The following is a 20191-nucleotide window of genomic DNA, read 5'->3' as shown; positions in this document are numbered from 1 at the left end:
TTTGACAGGTTTTATTTTAAAAAAAAGTTACCATATTTCTGATACTGGTGGTAGAAACCATTTTCATTTAAAAGTTATCCCCTGTTAATAAACACTCTTAGGAAAAACTGGCCACAACCAAGAACACTTTGTAGTAGATGCTTAGTAACTGAAAATAAGGATAGCCACAATCCTACCTAGTTAGCCTTAGCAGTTGCGGAGTTAGTTAGAAAAATGTACAATTAAGCTAACAGACCACATGAAATCTTACAAAAAAGGTGGGCCTGCTTATGATATGATTATGATTATGTGATGCATAACATTACTCACAACATTTGCTAGCAGTTTGCTAGCTAAATGTCATTGAAGTCCAGTGTGTTAACAATGAGCCACTTGTAACTTTAGCCAATTGGCTGTATAAAAATAATAAGTAAATATAATATTAAGAAACACAGTTTGTTGTCAGCTGTAAGACTTTTACTTACACAAAGCAATTGTCATGACATAAGAGTAATATGATAACTTACAGAGAAAAAAAAAGATTGTGACATCATTTGACTCTTATCTTCTGTTTAGTCACAACAGTGGCTAGCCACAGTAACACAAGCTAGTTAGCATGGTGTTCCTTAACAGACTCTTTTTTCTTTCAGGTATATAATGTTAACTGGCCCGCACACTTGTTAATTTACCTAAAGGACTAAGTTAATTGTTATATTTTGACAACTGTGGCACTGTGGAAATAAAATGGAGTAGAGCTGAATTGAACTTTAGACAGATACAATTTTCAGATATGAAATACTTAGATACTCAAAGCATATTGAGAAGTTCACTGGGAAAGAAAACTGGCCACATATGTATGTGTGTGGCAGTACGTGTGTGTGTGTTTGTGGAGAGTTGTGGTATGTTGATCTGTTTGGGACTGGGGGCGGTAGCATGATAAGTGATGGCAGACCCACAGAGACAAGCTGTTCCCTGTCTGTTTGTATGTGTGTGTTTGTTTCCATGCATGCGTTTTTTGTTTGTTCGTGAGTGTGTGTCTCTTTGTGAACTTTTGTATGTTGTCTGACAGATGACAGGCAGGTGAATAAGGCCTTCATGTGTATTTGAAGTGGCTAAGATCTGGCGTAACTGGTTGGATTGGGTTGTCTGTCATTCTGACAAACCAAGGTCATACTGTGCAGACACTAGGAAATGAATCACACATTTGGTTTCAGCCTGACCTTGTTCAGCCAAACATCACAAAGTTTCAGGATGGATACTTTACTAATGCTGTCTTCCCTCTGTTAGATGAGCCTTAAGTAATAGTATGTAGGTAAGGTCAAAAAGGAAAGTATTTAATCACATAGCTGTGATTATAATGTGCTCTATTTATACAGCAACAATTATGCCTTAACTGTATGTATCCTTACATCTGCTGGTCAGATATAAATACTATATGTTTGTGCTATGTACATGCATGAGTGAGCATTATTTGGTAACAGTTTTCAGTAAAAACAGAACTGAGGGTTATGAAGTGCGCATTGGTGTAAACAGATTGTCCACACACAATTTATGTTCCCACACATCAAAAATGTGTTGTGATTCCAGCTGTGGAAGGACACTGCTCACCACAGTTGACAGTCTTCTTGTGACAAGCACAGTTCTGCCTCCACTGAAACAAAGTGAAGAGAAAATGAGAATAACTGTACTTTAGATTGAGATCCAGACTAATCTCCCTCTGAATCATTTTTATTTTTCAAAATGAATACATGTGAAATATATTAAGCCACCTACGTAGGTTTTTCAGGTTTAAATTTTTTTTTTTTAAGTGAGTTGAGTTTGAGTTTTGAGCCTAGGTTCTCTCCTTCCGAGTCATCGCTTTGACTGTGATTCTTACACAACAGGTTATCAGAAAAGTAAGAAAAATGTTTTCCCAAGAAGACTGGCATCTCAACAGATTGTGTTAACATTTGCTCAATTTCCCAGCAAAGCTGCTACCATAATGTAGTGGCAGGATAAGAGGCCAGCTGCTGATTGTTTGGATGTATGTTTTCCTTAGTGCATGTCATGCATATCAGGCAGTGCTTTCCCTGCCTGGCTGAGATGTAAACTGTATGTTAGTGATTGAAATCACTGTTTCCTGGATAACAGCTAAGGATAGGAGAGACAGTTTGGTTGGCACTAAAAAGACCATCATACTCCACCTCGATGTTTGTGTGCTCTGTGTACTCAGTGTTTCCCCACTGGCAATGTGTTTTGTATGAGTGTGTGCTCACTGGCATGATGCAGAGCTGTGTATAAATGTGTGTGCAAATGTGTGTTGTGTCTGCTGCAGTTCTGCTGTCTGTCCTCAAGGACAGATGTGTATCAGTATGGGGGCACAAATGAAATGCAGGCTAGTGTCTGTCTGCATCATTCCCATCATACCAACGGTTTTACACTATAAAAAAGGTAATTGCTTCATATTTGTCCTCAAACCCCATTTCCATAATTAACAAAATTGTTGTACACAAGACAGATTTTTTTTTTTTCAGATTACATTGCAGTAATGAAACATGAAACAAATGTATTATCTTCAGCTCTACTGCTCATCACTGAAAATATTTTTGAATCAAAACTAATTGTGTTTCCTTCTGTCTTTATTGCTCCACTCGCTCTTCTAGATCCAGAGGAAAGAAGCACAGTGTTATTTTACGAACTCAGCTGACTGTCCGTGTACACGCCTGCATTGGTGAGTATTCTTCCCAGGACACACACATGAACATTGAGACACATCAGCCAGCCGGAGAACACATTATGCCAACACTCAGTTGGCTGTCCTGGGATTCACATGAGACCTGGTCTCTCCCGACGTAGTGACTCCATCATGTCAATAGCATGTTATATGTGTGGTGGAAGGTTTTAGGGTTTTAAATGTTGATCAGAAAAAAGTTGATATGGTTGTCTCTGTGAAGTGACCTGTCAAGGCTGATTCATGTTTGTGCGTCTTTTTGTGTTGCTCTCTTTCTACGCAATGTAAAGGATTATGGCAGGCTATCACTTCCATGCTAACATTGCATGTAGAATGGAGATTGGTTGAAGGGTTGGCTTGTCAATGCAATAACCACAGTAGAGTTCACACAAAAATATATAAAATATATTAATTGTGTATTATTAGCTCAAATAAGAGAGAGGTGCAAACTATGGCTACATATTAAAATTCATCCTCAGTCCAATGTTTTCTAAAGCGGCAACAAAGCTGAAGGACAAACAAAAGCACAAAAATAGATAACAATCTCTGGTTGTACAACTTATTTTTGATACTGCAACCACGTGGTAGCAGACAGCTATTACAGTAGACATGCATCTAAAAACTCTTCTCAGTTTAAGATGGTGAACAGGAGGACAAAGGGAAAACACAGGAAAAGAAGTGAAAGTATCGTTGAATGTAGATAACACAAAATTTGAAATATGTCATTATAAGAGAAAGAAGAAGGAACTGAGTGAGAGGTTTAGAAGGTTAAGAAGAATGATAGGAGATTAAGTTGAAGGGCAACATGGCATCAAGCAGCTCAGAGCCAAAGCTTTTTATCATGATGGTATAGCGTGGTTTATCTGCTTGTCTGTCTACCCCAGACGAAAATATCTATATATAAATAGATACATGCATATCGCATTGATATACAGAATTGTTGTAATTACCCTTGCCAGTACTCCCAATACACTATTCATGTCCCAATGTAAGTTCTAGTGTTCCCAGTGTTGATCTGAAGGTTAGATTGAAATTCCATATTTCAACAAAGATCTCAACAAAGTTTGTTACACAGGATAGTTTGGTCTGTGTTCTTGTAAACTGGAAAGGGCAGGCACTTTCAAATCTATCTCCAGCTAACTTTAGTCACATGAGATGAATGAAATGTGGAAACACCGCAATCTGTACTCTGAGTAGTTTTGAAAGCTGCTAAATGGTCATTGTAGTTTGCTGTGTTTGCAGGATGTTGGTCTCTTTGAAAGAAACATTTACATATAAAAGTCAGTCTTAATGCTGACTGTTGTTACACCTAAAAAAAAAAAACACACACCTAAGCTGCCAATAGTTTCTTGCAGGGCACTGTTTGATCTTCATCAACAAGTGGATTGCCTGACAAGATTGTCACACAATCTTCATATGATCTCTTGACCTCACCAATCCAATCAAGTTTGTTAGTCCTGAGGATTAAGTGACAACAATTTGATGGACTTACATTAAATTTTATATATTCATAGGCTCATTAGAATCACTTAGAATATGGTTCTCAGTAAACAGCATATGGCTACTAATGACATTTCTGCTCAGTTAGACTTATATTGGTGGTTTACTTTCTTAGTGGGTGTAGCCTCTTGACAGAGATACTGTGGACAGTATCTTTTTGTTCTCATCACTGTGACAGTTGTAACTCCTGGGAACTTGACTGGACCTTTTTTGATATGGTTAATTTTTGTTGTAAATTTACTCTATAGTAGGAAACATGTAAATTAAACTGGGCTAGTCAAGCACTTTTAGCTGGGCTAAATGCCTTGCGACATTGTTGCTACAAATGACCCATAATGCAACACTCTTTGAACATGGCATTATGTAGTCACCAAATATAAGACAACCCCTTCTTCTGTTCAGTATCTATTCTCTCCACAGCAGTACAGCACTCTCAGCATATTTTTGTTTTCATTTTCATTATTTTTTAGACACCACAGAAATGCTGAGGCGCACCTACTACGTCTTTTACAGTAATCGTATGGAAGAACCTGTCAAAAACAGGCATCAAAATCACCCCACTCCCGCTTACGTTCTTTCGTTCGCCTCTGTTCTTCTCACTTATTTCCTCAATGACTTGTCTACATGGTCAGCATTCTCCATGCCAGTGATAGCAGTGCTAATTCTGGATCCTAGAATCTGTGTCTGTGATTGGTTGAGAACATGGCGAGGTGAAAGGTCAGTGGAGCACAGGGTGTTAAAAGGGGAAAGTGCCCTGGTGCAGACTGATGGAAACATGGCGTCCAATCCCTGCTTATGTCCTCTCCAACCACCACCAACATCACTCACTCGCAATTATACACCAATGGAGTTCACACTGGACGCAAGGTGTCTTGCTCAAGGACAGACTAGGGACAGGGCGGAATTTAACCCCCAACTTTTTGGTTATTGGATGACCCCTCTACCTCCTGAGCTACTACCACCCAGATTTCAGTAAACTGATGCATATTAGGTGATTATACTACAGTTTGTTTTTCGCCAGACTTAGGGACCAACCACTGGACATATCACATATGCCCCACCTTTAGTAGAGTATGACAGGCTTCTGTGTCCTGTCTAAGAATGGGGGTTCTTTTAAGTCCCAGGGTCAGGGGTATTTGAAACAGATGAAAACAGACCAGGCTCGTCAGTCACCTGCTACCATTTGAACACATGAACATTACATTTTTCCTCTCATCCTCTAGTGGGCCTGAGCAAATGGAGTGGGAAGTGGCTCGAGCTAGAAAAAGATTCACACACCCATGTGTATGTAATAAACAAACCCGTGTGCACACACACACACATGCACACACTTACGACAGACATTCCCATGATTTTGACGAAAACCAGTACTCATATATTTGCTAGTTATATTTGATGAAAAACAGCTTTTTATTAAAAACAAGCACGAAGGCGCTGCATCATCACCAAGGTTGATGGTGGATGAGTGGATTTTTCGCATTATACTGACCGCAAGTCAGAGCGATCTATTCACTTTAGAGATCAACTGTGTTCAGTGTCGCCTCAGCTGTTCAACCTGTTTATAACATTCTCTAATCCTCCGAGGCCTTGACCCTTAAATCCCTGAGTAGTAGACAGCAGACTATCCACTAAATGAAAAGTCTGTCACATACAAGGATGCAGATCGCTTACAAAATTAAGTGTCTGTTTCACAAGTAGTTCGTCACTATAGTAGTATTTTGGGTAAGAAATGGAAAAGTTTCATTTAAGACTGACTTAATCTTTCTGGTTTCAACAACTTTCAGGCTTGACTGGCATCAGGATTTGATTCATGGTCAGATGTTAGTAAGACCTTAGGGTTTGCAACCTTCTTAAAGCATCCACTGGTCTTCTTTCAGGGTAGCAAGGGTGAGAAAAGTTGTATGAGAAGCACAGGTCTCCTGGGCATTTCTTGGCTCTGTTGTGGAAAGATCAAATTACATGCAGGCTTGCCAGCTTGGGATTAAAGAAGCTCTGTGAAGCGTGTGAGTGAGGGTGTGACAGTGTTTGTAAGTTAATGAGTTTTTTTCTTGTGTATGAAAAGGAGGACACATTGGCACTGTCAGCAAAGTGGTGACTTTGACTGCTGGTATAAGCACTACTCTGCATTCAGTGAGAGGGACTTTAACAATCTCAAACATAGACTGTAGAAGAATGGACAATGCATCTCCACACCCTCCCACTGGCAAAACTAATGGTAGTATCCAGGCGATATGGGTGTTGCCATCTTGTGAGTTTAGAGCCAGAGTCTGCGCAGTCCTGTCCAGGAGTAGAGCAGCATTATCGATGACCCGTCCACACTTCCTCCAGACTCACTGGCGTTTACGTTTAATTAATGCTGCACTCTGCTCTATCTCCACTAGGTACAAAGAAATGTTGGATTATACATTGTACTTAATATTTAATATTTCCTGCTCTCACATTACTACGGGGCCGCTTCAAGGAGCAGTTGTCAGAGGCAACTGTCAATCATCATGATGTCACAACCTGTCTTTAGAGCATCAAATAACGCTTTTAACTTACTCTTGAACACACACCAGCATTATATAATCTATCTAAAATGACAAAAAACATCCTAGAAATTTTTTTTACCTGTATTTTAGTGTTTTAATTTGGCTCAAGCTCTTTACACTAACATGGAGGAGGCTTGGTTTTGGCCTATATTGCAGCAAGCCAGCAGGGGGAGCTCCACATGCTGTCGCTTGCTTACTGGGAACTGTCATGGTGTTCATTTTTTTAAAGTCTATGATCTTAACACTCATGGTCTGAGTCCTGCTGGGAAATCAGGATTTTTTGTCTTCTTATGCATGATGCTGTCCTCTGATGTGGGTTAATAAGGTTCAGTATGGACTCAACATCATAATTGTCCCTTGTCCTTTTACCATTTCATTTGTTCTTTTGTCTTTAACTGTCTCCTCACGTACTCTTTCTCTTATATTCCCACCCCTGTGTTGAGTGGTGCTTTGCTCTCCTGTCCCAGCTGAGGGCCAATCAGAACTTCTGGTTTAAGGGTTAATTTTAGCTGTCTCTGTGGCGATAGGTTGTTGTGCATCACAGCTGACAGGAGAGGAAGAGGGAAATGGAGGTGTTATCTTTAGAAAGTGTTGACAGCACAGAAAAATGTGAGGAAGGTAGCACACTGCGTGACTTCTACTTGCTCAATGTGGGATTTAAAGGATTTTAGGGGCACAATAACAAGTTGATAAAGACAGATCAATATAGAATGATGGGAGTTTATAGTACTGGAAAAGAGCAAGAGCAAATAAGCAAGATGTTAGTGTTACAAGTGGAAGTCTCTAGCCTAGCAACTGCATTAGTGGCACCTGGAGGAATCTTTACTCATTATATCAGCAACAGTTATTGCTGTAGAATTGTGAGCTGCAAGCTTGCATGATCATGAAGTGGAATAAAATCAAATAAATGGTAGTGGATTATTTTTTTTTAATTTATTGTAACTTTTTATTGTACAAAAAGTACTGTGAGATTACTATAATTAAATTACCCCTCCCTCCCCACTGGAAATCTGATTAGTTGTGCCACCCCATCGCACATGTTTCTACGTTATCTTATTGCAACAGCATGACCACAGTCATTATATGATATTTAATGGCCATTTCATAATTGTGAGAAGGTGACAAATTGACCTGAAAGTAAATATAACATACATTGTCTGTTTTGATTCACATGGGAGAACAAATATGCTCAGTAAATAAGAAACCCTCACATTTAAATTTGCACTGACTCAGTATAAACTATAGTTTTGTCATCATTTGTACAGTGATTAAACAGTATACTTAACAGAATGTTTTTGATTCCAAATGCTGCTGTTTCCCATGTGGCCTCATTTTCCAGCCTCTCCTCAAGTGAAAGAACATCCAGGAATTCAAGTGATCAAATATAGAGAGCGTGTGCTATCTGACAGGTAATGAGCGCTACAGCAGGTGAAACAAAAGAGCTGGTGTGGGGAACAAAAGACCTTGAATGTGTTTTGGAGCTTGTTCAATCCCTTGGTTCTGAGATCTGGAATTTAGCCCCCTTTAAAATAAATAAATAAATAAATATACTTTTGAATTTTGAATTTCTGTAACTCTATTATCCATAGGAGAGGTGGGTTCCAGAGGTCGAGGAAAAGTGAAGTTTCACGTTTTTCTCACTCATCGTTTTTCTCACCCGTCTTGTGCTGTTAAATAACAAATTATCTATCTATTATTATTTATCCTTATCTGTGCAGTTCATAACTCAATGAATTAATATTTCCCAAAACCATCACTTTTAGTTAAATGATTTAACCCTGCTTTAACTGGACAAAAATGGCAATATGGCTCTATGCCAAAACCAGGATATATCATGACTGTATTTAAAACTATGTAACAGATCATCAGAGTTACACAAATCAAAATCTTTCTAAATATGAACTAACTGACAGGGTAATCTCAAGTGATAAAGTAGAAATCAGTCTCAGGAGCTTTACTGTCAGGGCTGCAGTGGCAGTGACAGCAGTGTGTCCTGAAGATGCTGGAAAAACAGATGACTACAGCTGGTCTTAACAGCGACTTACTGTGTTGGTTTCCCCCTGCTGAGGGAGATAAAGCCTGGTAATGGCATGGTGTGACAGGGAGATAATGCTTGGTAATACTGGTTGGGGTCAGCTGTATAGGACATCTGCGTCCGGAAACATTGGGCCTGTTCAGACGTTGACCAGCTTTAGGTACGTGTGTTCAGACCTGGTATTAACATGCGTCTCCAGATCCGGTCTCAGTTTCTCTGTATGTAAATAAACGCAGACATCACCTGGGACGCAGTAGAATATTCTAACAGCTGTTATCTCTAATGGATCTCTACCACTACTGCAAAACTGAAAACAGGTCTGGTTTTGTGTTTTGTTTTTGTGTGTGCTGAGTTATTATTTACTGATCTCCATCCTGACGTTAGTTAGACCTGCACAAAACTCAGATTAGAACTTGAACCCTGGAATTTTCCATATGCATTATAATTGATGGTAATAAATTTAAAATAAAGACATTGAAGGTCCTTATACATCAACATCAGTAATTAACACAGAAAAAGTACTGTTGTACTACTCATTTTGTAATTCTTACTGCAATGGCAGAATATTTGAAAAGACTCTCATTACTAATGCACAAACATTTCATTCCTGGCACTTTTTTTTTATAATAATCGATGAGGCAAAACTCCACTGATACAGGAGCATTCCTGTATAGGAGTTTAGGTGGTCTTTAATATGACTCAGGACGCATTGCATTCACACTACAACACTAAGGTGGACACATGCAACCCAGACCACCCCCAAGTGTGGTCAGAGATCAGATCTCTCAAATGCTTTCTTAATGCGACCTGGGTCTGGGACCTGTCAATCATTAGGTTAGGTTTTGCTGGCATACTGCCACTAATACTGTATGCGTGCTACCCTTAGCCAACATGTTCCATCTACTTTTTAATCTGGCATCATTTTCTCATTTATTGTCCATCTTTCTCCATTAACATCTTCTTGGTTGAGTTCAAACATTAACCTCCTGCATATTTTTCTTTTCCCGGCCAGCATGCTCTGTTCCCTACATTTAAATTTACTCAGCTCAGTTTCACATACTACTCATCTTGACTCTTTGTTCTGATAGCCACCCGTGGCTTTGGCTCATGTGCCCTATGATCGTTCGGCTGACTTTTGAGTCAACAGGGATAATTAACCATACTTATGAATTGCATGCAAAGTTTAGACCTGTCACTCAGTCTGTTTCATCCATGCATAGCCATGATAGCTTCCGTGCAAATGAATGTTTATATGCCCACGTTTTGTTTTTGCTGTCTCGCCATTACCTACAAACCCAGAAAACAAACCCTCCCCTCATTTTTATGAAGAGAAAGAAAGAGTGAGAACATCTCTCAAATAGTTTCCCCTCTACCCTCACCAGCAGCTGAGACCCACATGAGTCATGCTTTAGTTGCTGCTGTGGGAGATGGAGAGATGGGCTGATGACACATCAGTGATTGATGTGTAGAAGTACTGAAATAACTTTACAGCAGTTGTAGAAAAGCAACATATTGTTGTTTTCATTTTCTGCTGCATTAACACGTGTGTGTAACTGTAAATACTAACTAGTTTGGATTTTTTTTACAGCTCTGTAGTGGATCATGTTGCATGCATTTATACAATTGAAACCTGATAGGTGCAGAAATTCACTGGGATCTGTTCTGAACAAAATGACAACAAAATGATAAAAACTACTGTAATGCTTATACCCATCTTGCATCTTGCAGTGCCATAATATACAGGAAATCTGCATGTGGTGGGTTCCGTCTGTAGTTTGAGTTTGTGTTTTCTGTGGATGTGGCAGGGTTTTCCCTGGGCTGTAGTTATGCTGACAAACACAAAGTCCAACTCTTGTGCTGTGGCACAACATGCTGCTCTCTGGGGTTTTCTCTCCCAAGCCTCAGCGGGCTGACTGGAAGAAAGAAAAAAAAAGAAATATATCAATATGTGTGTACGTGTGTACACTCCTCTGAACGTCTGGGTTTTCTCATATATGGACCCAAGTGTGCCTGCGCAAGCCTCAGGCCAGCCTGTTTTAATCATTTTGAAGCTATTACATAATACAATAAAACATTACAATTACCACAAGCTCAACATCCAGAGTACAAACTGGAGAATGTGCAGGCTGGGCATCTTATCCAGCCGTGGGGTTTTGAAGATGATGGGTTTAGGGGATGTGTGGAAAGAGACGTGGAGAGGGATGATTTCCACTGAACTGGTAAATCACTTAGGGAGCGGATCGCAAGGGAAAAACAAAGCATGGAGGAAATGCACCTGCCAGACAAAGCTGAAGCAGCAGGCCAACAGCACAGAACGCTATGCCAATGGTCCATAGTCTGCTGACTTACAGGTGATGATAGGTTTCTAGAGATTTCATTTACATTGTGTCTTTCCAGTTCAGATTAGTGATTGCATTCGCTGGACTGGCTTTGATTCAAACTATACCCTCACTCTTTTTCTTTTTTTAAGATATGTTGTATCCCCACAACATACACATGTGTTTTCAGTAGTGTTCTTGTTTCTCCTTGGTTTATTTTCTAGTGGTTATTTAACAAACTACACAATATCTATCTCTCTCCCTATCTCACACAAACGCATCCAAGGATAGTACTTGAGGGGCTTCTGGCCTAACCTGTATCATCAGGAGCTAACTTTATACTACGCTTTTCTGTTTAACACTTTACTAACTTTATTTCATACAGGCACAGTCCCAATCATTGTGTCGGCTGAATCAGGCACACACACATAACAAGCGCTCACACACAAATGAGGAGCATAATAAGAGGCAAGTGCACTATGAGTCAGAGCAAGATTTCACTCATTTAATCCACTCAGCAATCAGTACATATCCTCCAGTATCACCTCTATTTACTCACTCTGTCTGCTGTTCAACTTCTTTTGTTTTCATTCTCTTCTTCTTCCTTCTTTGCCTTTCTCACTCTCTGTATGCCTGTCTTTTCTTGCTTTTATGTCAGCCTTTGTTATGTTCTCCTTTTCTAAACACCCAATCAAGACAGTTTATTAGCATGTTTTTTTTTCAAGCCTTTAAACCACATTTAAATGACAATTTGTTAATTCAGTGTTACTACTTCTCACTAGATGTAGTGAATCATCAGTGCTTATTGTCAGGGACAACATTACAATAAATTAGAAAATACTATAGTCTATACAAAGCTCTAATTTCATTTAATTACTTTCTTATTTGCCACTTTCTGTCTTCTTTCTGACACAGTGTCACTGCACATGCTCGGTGAAGCCTGCCAATTAACAATGCCACCAGAACTGAGTGTGAGAAGTGAGAGTGACGCACAGAGCAAGAGGGGGAAGGAGTGAGAGAGAATGAATGTGTAAGTGAGATAGAATGACAAAGGATGGGGGAAGAGCAAGGGAAAACACTGGCCACTTGTTTCACACGTGCACATTTTTATGTGGGACTGAGCAAGAAAATATTTCCCACAATTGGCTCCTATGCCTGGGCTGCACACGGCACAAATAAATAAATAAAAAATTAAGGCTACACTATTGTTAAGAATGCACTAGTCCAGAAAGTGCAGTAACAGATTAACTACCTGACATAATGTCAACCGCCTGCAGTAGGATTGAAGAGACAGTTACGCAGCAACACACAAATTTGCAATCTTTTATTTTTTCGACAAAAAGAATGTGTTTATGGAAAGGAGAAACATAAGCAGTTAATAAAGAGAGGCTGCAGTTATGTTACTGAGTCAGCCACTGTCACTCCAGGAGCCAGAATTGGAAGAAGAAATACTATGAGGAAATATTTTATAATATAAATGTAGTGTCATAACACGTATTATAACACACTGAGGTTTTCTCCCACCTCCAAAGACATGCTCGTTAGGCTAATTGGTGATACCCAGGTATGAGTGTGAGTGCAAATAGTTGATAGATTGGCGACCTGTCCAGGGTGTACCCCACCTCTCACCCAATGAAAACTGGGACGAGTTCCAGCAACCCCCGCGACCCTAGTGAGGATAAGTGGTAGTAGAAGATGAGATGAGATAACATATTCATATTAATGGTTGTCTGGTTGCCTGTGTATGTAAAATGAAGAAATATTGTAACTGGTGTGGAAGGTTTGTTGTTGCAGTAACACAGTCTGCTTAAAGGAAAAGCAGAGTATATTTGTGTTTGTGTTTTCTGGAGGTGCCAGGGGCATGTGAAGGGCACAGGGCATACTGTGGTCTGGCAGTGTACAAGAGAGGAACCGGACTGTATTTGTGTCCGTGTATTTTTATGTGTTTGCACGTGTTTATGTGATAGTAAGTTTCCTTCCTGAAGACATCTGCTTTTGAGCTTCTTTCACAGCTGATGTCCTTTGACACAGTTCAAGATTGCAGTCTGGAGATCTTATACAGGGCCTGTTTAAGGTTGTGTGTAAGAGGGTATGTTGTTTGCATTGTATTTCAGTGTGTTAGCTATGAAATGCGCCAGCCATTTGCCTTAGGGGGTCTGTATGGGAATCATATTAAAGTTTGCCTTCAGCCACTCACAGGTGAGTTCAGACCTACCTTATTATACTGATCAGCCAGTCGATGTGTGCACATACACGTTTGTTTCTCAAACCTTGGAGGTCTCACCCTCCCTTTATTTCTTTTCCTCTCTCTCTCTCTCTCTCTCTCTCTCTCACACCCACACACACACACACACACACACTGTGTTCATAGTCCTCCATCGTCATCCAGAGCTCATACTGTAAGCCAAGACCAACAGACAAAAAATAGACAGTTGCAAAATAACCAAGTTGTCCTCAGGAGTCTGACCTTCTCTGTCTGCCAACTTTTCCTTTTCATTTCACTTGACATGAGACTGAAGTCGTGCATTATTGTCCAAATATGAGTCTGTGGCAGACTGATGAAGTATTTATTCTTTTATGCCACTCCACAGATGTGCACAGTGCAGGGTTGACTACCAACCACATGCCTTTTCATGTGTACTGATACAAAATGTGCGGAAATCTGCTCTAAAAACTCAACTTATTTATTAAATGTTATTTAAATGTTCTTAATATTGTGAATTGATTTACATCCAGTTTCAAAATTACTCTAGATAAGCACTATATTTGAACAAATACTGTATCTTTTACAGCTCTTTATTGAAGTTAAAACCTCTCATCAGGTTGACTGCAGGTAAAGCCTACAGGGCAGCACCCAGTGCACTGCATGACCTAAACAAAGATTGAACCCAGTATCTGGGGTTGTTACAGTATGCTTGAAACTTGATACTCCTATATTTAGACAGCAGCACAGAGGAGGAAAGACTTCCTGGGATTAAATCAAGCTTGCAACGTGCCAGCACCTTATCCTTCTCTCACTTCTTTATTTTAGATCCCACTGAAGACCCACTTTAAACCAACTGACTGATTGGCCCAGACAGCCGCATGGGGATGTTTTTTTAGGGGTGCAATGAAATCCTCCAGAAACATGAGACAGTGGTCATAACTGGACCTAAATGCAGGACTATCAGCTGTGACCCACCCCTTTCTTGCCCGTGTAACAAACAGTTGTACCATCCTGAAAAATATTACCCTTGGTTGACCTCAGCACATGCTTATCTGTAAATAACCTCTGACCGAATAAAAATGTGTCACACTGAAAATAGTCCCCATGGTCAAAGCACATATAGTAGAATAGTATTATGGGAGAAGAGAAAGAGTATTTTTGTTTGTTGGTTGTTGATTTTGTTGTTGTATTTGGTTTCCCTGTTTGTTGTCATATATTTCCTTTCACAAGCTATCAAGGACAGACTGGGCCTTTTTGACTGATTTGATTTGTAGTTGTTGTTGATGTTATTAATTTGGAGCTATTTGGTTCTAATTCTTAGATAGTGGACTACAATAACTTTAACCACTTAGAGACAGCTGAAACAAGCTGTGAAAATAGCACGACATTTTACCAATAAGCACCAACCTTCCCTGAAACATGAAACCACCTCTGAAGCACCAAAAGCAGTTCCACAAATGGCCACTTGGGACAGTTTTCAACAGCAAGGAAATCCTAATAGACCTTCACATAAACATAATAAACATGCTAAGCCTGGTCAGGAAAAAAAAGTTACACATAACTGAGGCTATAATATGCCATCTGTCAGTTCTCTTGGTAGTTGTCTAGTCACCAACCTTGTCTGTAGAGTGTTCAGACCTGGACAGGTACCTCACAGAGAATTTGTGTTGTTTTTTCTCGTGAATAAATATTACTTACTGTGGCAAAAACAAGAGTGGCAAGGGTGAAACCAATCAGATTCTTATGACTGTTTTGGTTTTTCTTTGGACATGTTTTTCTTCTTAACTGGCACAGTTTGCTCCTCATGTTATTGTTTTTATCTAGGTCACCTTTTAGAAATATCTGCTGAGCTATCTGTCTTCTGTTAAGTCTCAGGATTAGGCAGAGTAGACTGTTGATACTCTTTGCTAAGGCCGGATGAACTGAATTAGACTTGGGGATGCTATGATTTTGCAACAAGTGCAACAAAATACAGTGAGTGTAAGAGCAGTGGATTAAGTCTAGTCTAGATGACCTGTGTGTTTTATGTTTGGAGGTCTGTAGATGGTTCAGTAAATGTTGAGGCTTTAGTCAAAGCTGAAGGGTCACAGCACTAATCTTATTAGGTATGAAGATGGAGGGATTTGACCACTCCTGAACAACTTAATAGAGAGTAAGGACTGGGGGAATCCCTGTAGGTGACACTCCCACACACATGGGATAACCCAGATGGCAACATCTTGCTACATGCTACCAGCATGAAGTAAGTTCTTAAGTAAGTTATATAGACAGCTTGAACTGCATCTGAAGGCAGCAATAATCTAAGGCAGTATGTTTAAAACATCCAACTTTTTTATGTCCAACAGCCAGCACATTGGCAACATTTGCCAATGTGCTGTCTATCTACCCAATTCACCATAGGTCATGATTTTCTGTGTGAATGTTTCAGTCATGGAATAATAAACAGATAATTTGTGGTGCATAGTAGATAAAATCTTATCAGTTTGGGACTCATTTGTTGTATTTAAGTTGTCATGAACCATTCAGTGTAAACCAAGCTCCATGTGTGGTGTTTAACACCTCTAATAGCATGTGGATCAAAATGTTTCATCACTGTCACAAAACCATGAAACCAGCCAATAAAAACTACTACACGACTACACAAGGAACAAGTAGCAACAACTGATTATGGACTTTCAGGTTACTTTAAGAAAATTATTATTTGAAGACAGAATATTGCGCTAAATATCTCGTTAACACTGACATATTGCAGTGCATGTGAGGTCATGGTGGAACAGTGTGGATGAGAACTGCAAGTACTCCAAAACAAAACAGTAAAACTCCAAGCGAACCTATAAATGAAATGTGCCTTTCTGTCTTGCCTTCATCTGTCTGTCTGCACTCAGCAAACACAGGCGCTGGCTTACATATGGTCACACACAAGCCACAATGACACATCCCAGTGAGGGTTTTAGTGTTTCTTGTGACAATAATAAAATCTAGAGCCAGGAAAAAAGGAGAATGACCAGTAAAAGACACGTGTACAGCAAAACTTCCCTTAAAAATATATGATTTTGCTATTTTACTTTGGCTTTTTGCTACCAGCAAGTTACACAGAGCAGTGGAGGGCATCTAATTAAGATGTGTTATGTTCATAATTTGTATTTAGCTGTTCTTTAAATCTTCCCTTGGAGAGCTGCAGGCACTGAAGCAATGTTGTTCAGCCAAGACAGCTGAAAGTGAGGGTGATTAATGTTTGAATTTTTTCCAGCTTGTTCTTGCAGTGTTAAGACAGCTGGAGAGGAAATCGGCCTATTGATTATTTAGCACGTCAAATTCCATTTTCTCTGGAGCAGAACAATAATTGCGTTGACAAGACTATCAACCATCAGGTGATTGCAGGGTATTACCACTGACAGCATTAATGCTGTAATGTGTTTTTAAGAGACTGTTGTTTCACCTGCGCAAGAATTCTCACAGTGTCAAGCAAAATTACCTCACACCTACCTTTACATCTAACTGCATCAATAGAAGTAGACCAGAATAAATTAAGCCAAGTTTATGCCTTATCACTGCCGATGACATGCTCCTGATGCACAGCAGACGTTTGGGAAAGGTTACCCTGCCAGCACCACTCAGACACAAATGTGATTGCCTAAATGAACCATGACACTCAAGGGGGCAGACGGAGTGTTGTGTACCTCATTAAGTGGCCTCTTGATTTCCAGGGAAAGCTAGAGAAACAAGAACTAGAAAGTCATCAGACTATCTATTTGTATTACTTTTTATGTATGAATATTATTTTCTACCTTTTCACTCTAACATGTTACCAAGTTAGACATTTGGACAGCCTGATGGCCTTCCCAGATTTGATTATCTCCTCTGTAGACTGTCACATATGCATTTCATGAATGCCACTGCTGATCCCAGAGAAGTGGTATTGTAGATGGAAGGACAGACAGGCCTGTCTTTTTTGTCTGTGTGGGGAATGATAATGATTTTGACCCTGGCCTTGGGTTAGCCTTGCTGAGAAACCATTACTACTGAGCTCCAGACATCTTTGATTGGATTCAGATTGGATTCAGAGGTTGACTTCCTGGTGTGTTTTGGATCATTGTTCTGCTGCAGAACCCAAGGTCACTTCAGCCTGAGGTCATGAACAGATGGCTGGACATTCTCCTTCAGGATTTTTTTGTAGACAGCAGAATTCATGGTTCCATTTATCACAGCAAGTCTTCCAGGTCCTGAAGCAGCAAAACAGCCCCAGACCATCACACCATCACCTCCAGGTTTTACTGTGGTATGACGAGTCTTTATGTTCTTTTTGCTCAGCAGTGGTTTTGGTCTTGAACTCAGCCACAAGGCCGTTTTTTTTCCAAGTCTCTTTCTTATGGTGGAGTCATGAACGCTGACCTTAACTGAGCCAAGTGAGGCCTGCAGTTCTTGGATGTTGTTGTGGGGTCTTTTGTGACCTCTTGGATGAGTTGTCACTGAGCTCTTGAGGTAATTTTGGTCGGCCAGCCACTCCTGGGAAGGTTCACCACTGTTCCTTGTTGTCACCATTTGTGGATAATGGCTCTCACGGTGGTTCAAAAGCTTCCAAAGCTTTAGAAAAGGCTTTACAGCCTTTTTGAGATTGATAGATCCCAATGACTTTCTTTCTAATTTTTCCGGAATGTCTTTGTGTTTAGATATTTAGGAGGTGTGTAAGGGGATCATTACCTGGTTAAAAGTCTTCTTGTGGCAGGAAAGAGGGCCATTGCTAAGAATTGGCTCAAGACTAAAGCGCCATATCTCCAAAACCTTACATGTAAGCTAGAAATGAAGGAAGAATGCTACATAATGAACTGGGGAAAATGGCATAACATATACGAAAATGAAATGGACAATAACAAGGACGACTGAAATGGGATGTGACTAAAGTAAAGGTGGTTAAACTATAAAGAGGGTTGTCTTTATAGTTTAACAACCATTACTTTAGTCACATCTGCACAAACATGCACACAGATTTTTCTTTCCTCTCTCACTTTCCCCTCTCTCTCAATTACACTGAAAATAAAATTAAAATTAAAAAATGAAATAACAATCCCAGCACCAGTGTCATGGTATACGAGCTAGCTGTTGGTTCTGAGTGGCTTCCGTGTCGTGACCTGAATACCTCAATGTTGAAGCCCCGCCAGCCACTCATTAACATTCCAATACAACTCTAATCACCACTGAAACGTGTGTGTGCGCCTGTGTGTGTGTGTGTGTGTGTGTGTGTGTGTGTGTGTGTGTGTGTGTGTGTGTGTGTGTGAGAGAGAGAGATCATGCACGTGTTGCACTGCGTGTGAGGACATGGCAAAAGTGTGTGATGAAGTGCCTGGCTCAGGTGATTAGAGGCATGTGGTGTGATAGGTTCCATCAACTGGCAGCATAACTCTCACTTTATTGTGCAACTGTTGCACAGCTGAGACTCATTTTACTAACAAGTTTTATTGATCACCTCATCAGAATGAAAAATATGAAGGGTGGCGAGGGATGAAAGGTGTGCAGGCAAACACACACGGCATCAGGATTGTGCTTAAAAGGCTATATCAGGTTGTTGTTCTGTTTTACAACCATGTCTCTCTCTTTCTATTTGCAGAAAGACTGTATAACTCCAATGGGCGTGACTTGAGAAGGGCACTGTTTTCTCTGAAGCAAATTTTTCAGGTAACACACACATGTACATGCACACATCCACACACACACACATGCACACGCACACAGACACACACACGCACAGACACACACACAGACACACATATTTCACGTGCAATTACTGTCAGTTTGTTGTTTCAGAGTACAGTTGGTTATTGTGGCCCCTGTGCGCTTCTATGATGACAGTATCTCCATCAACGTGGCATCTCTCTGTCCCTCTCTCTATATGTGTCGGCCTGTGTGTGTGTCTTCGAGTGGTGTTTTTATTCATGTTTGCATGTGAATCTTTTATTTTAAGATAAAAGCAGTCAGTCATTTAAAAAACCCAGGCCTTTTGTTTTGGATCACAAACACACAAAAGTACTCATATATAGAAACACACTGCTTCACCAAACCAAAAAGCAACATGAGGTTTTACGAGCTGTGTAACTAGCGCAGCTATGAAGTTAACAAAGCTGCTTCTCTTACAGAAAATATTACAGCTGTTGTTCCAATGAAATGATTTCCTCCCACATCCCAGTTTATTTTCTATTTTTCCACACATAAGTTTGAGCTTAGACTGGTTTACTGAATTTAGACAGTGCATCTTAACGCACTGGCTCACTCACGTTAACAGCTTAAATGAAAAGCTTGGTCATTATCATTTTAGTTTTGTTAATGCTATAAGTCATGTGTCAAATGTCAAAATGTTTGTTCAGTGTTGAAGTTCACGTGCTGTCAAATTTCATCCTCATCCTGCACAGTACTGACACCATCTGGTAACAAAAGAGAATGCAATTTAATTTCATGAATATAATTCAGAAGGGATTATGTGTGGTTCTAGTTACTGACACTCTGTGTATATTACAATGAATACAAAATATTCTGTGTTGACGCTCTCTGCCTGTTTTACCTCAGGATGACAAAGACCTGGTTCATGAGTTTGTGATGGCAGAGGGTCTGACATGTCTCATCAAGGTGGGAGCAGAAGCTGATCAGAACTACCAGAACTACATATTAAGAGGTAAGGTCTCTCTCTGATAGCCACATTCAAATACAATCACAGTTAGATACGTTTTCTATTTACAGAGGATGGAGTTAAGTGAAAGATGCAGTGTGTGAATGTAATCACAGAACACATATAAGATTTGCATTTATTATAACTTTGTGTGTTGGGTGTGTGCATTCAAGTGTGCGTGTAAGTCACTGTACCAAAACACAATTAAAATGATTTTAATAATACTTTGTGCAGCTTTCTTTTCTTATTTTCAT

At 39.9% G+C, this 20191-nt stretch overlaps 1 protein-coding gene across 6 annotated transcripts in view; it reads left to right on the top strand.

Moving 5' to 3' along the window:
• Positions 1–20191, top strand: part of fhod3a (formin homology 2 domain containing 3a) — a 48877-nt gene that overhangs the window by 7734 nt on the left and 20952 nt on the right. For all 6 annotated transcript variants that reach the window (XM_047605240.1, XM_047605239.1, XM_047605238.1 and 3 more), the window contains 3 exons: positions 2622–2689; positions 18885–18952; positions 19838–19943. In XM_047605240.1, coding sequence (XP_047461196.1) covers positions 2622–2689; positions 18885–18952; positions 19838–19943 — 242 coding nt within the window. The remainder of the gene's footprint in view (positions 1–2621; positions 2690–18884; positions 18953–19837; positions 19944–20191) is intronic.

The sequence above is a fragment of the Mugil cephalus genome, chromosome 14, assembly GCF_022458985.1.
Source record: "Mugil cephalus isolate CIBA_MC_2020 chromosome 14, CIBA_Mcephalus_1.1, whole genome shotgun sequence".
In the NCBI taxonomy this organism is placed as follows: domain Eukaryota; kingdom Metazoa; phylum Chordata; class Actinopteri; order Mugiliformes; family Mugilidae; genus Mugil; species Mugil cephalus.
This window is presented reverse-complemented; position numbering and strand designations above follow the sequence as displayed.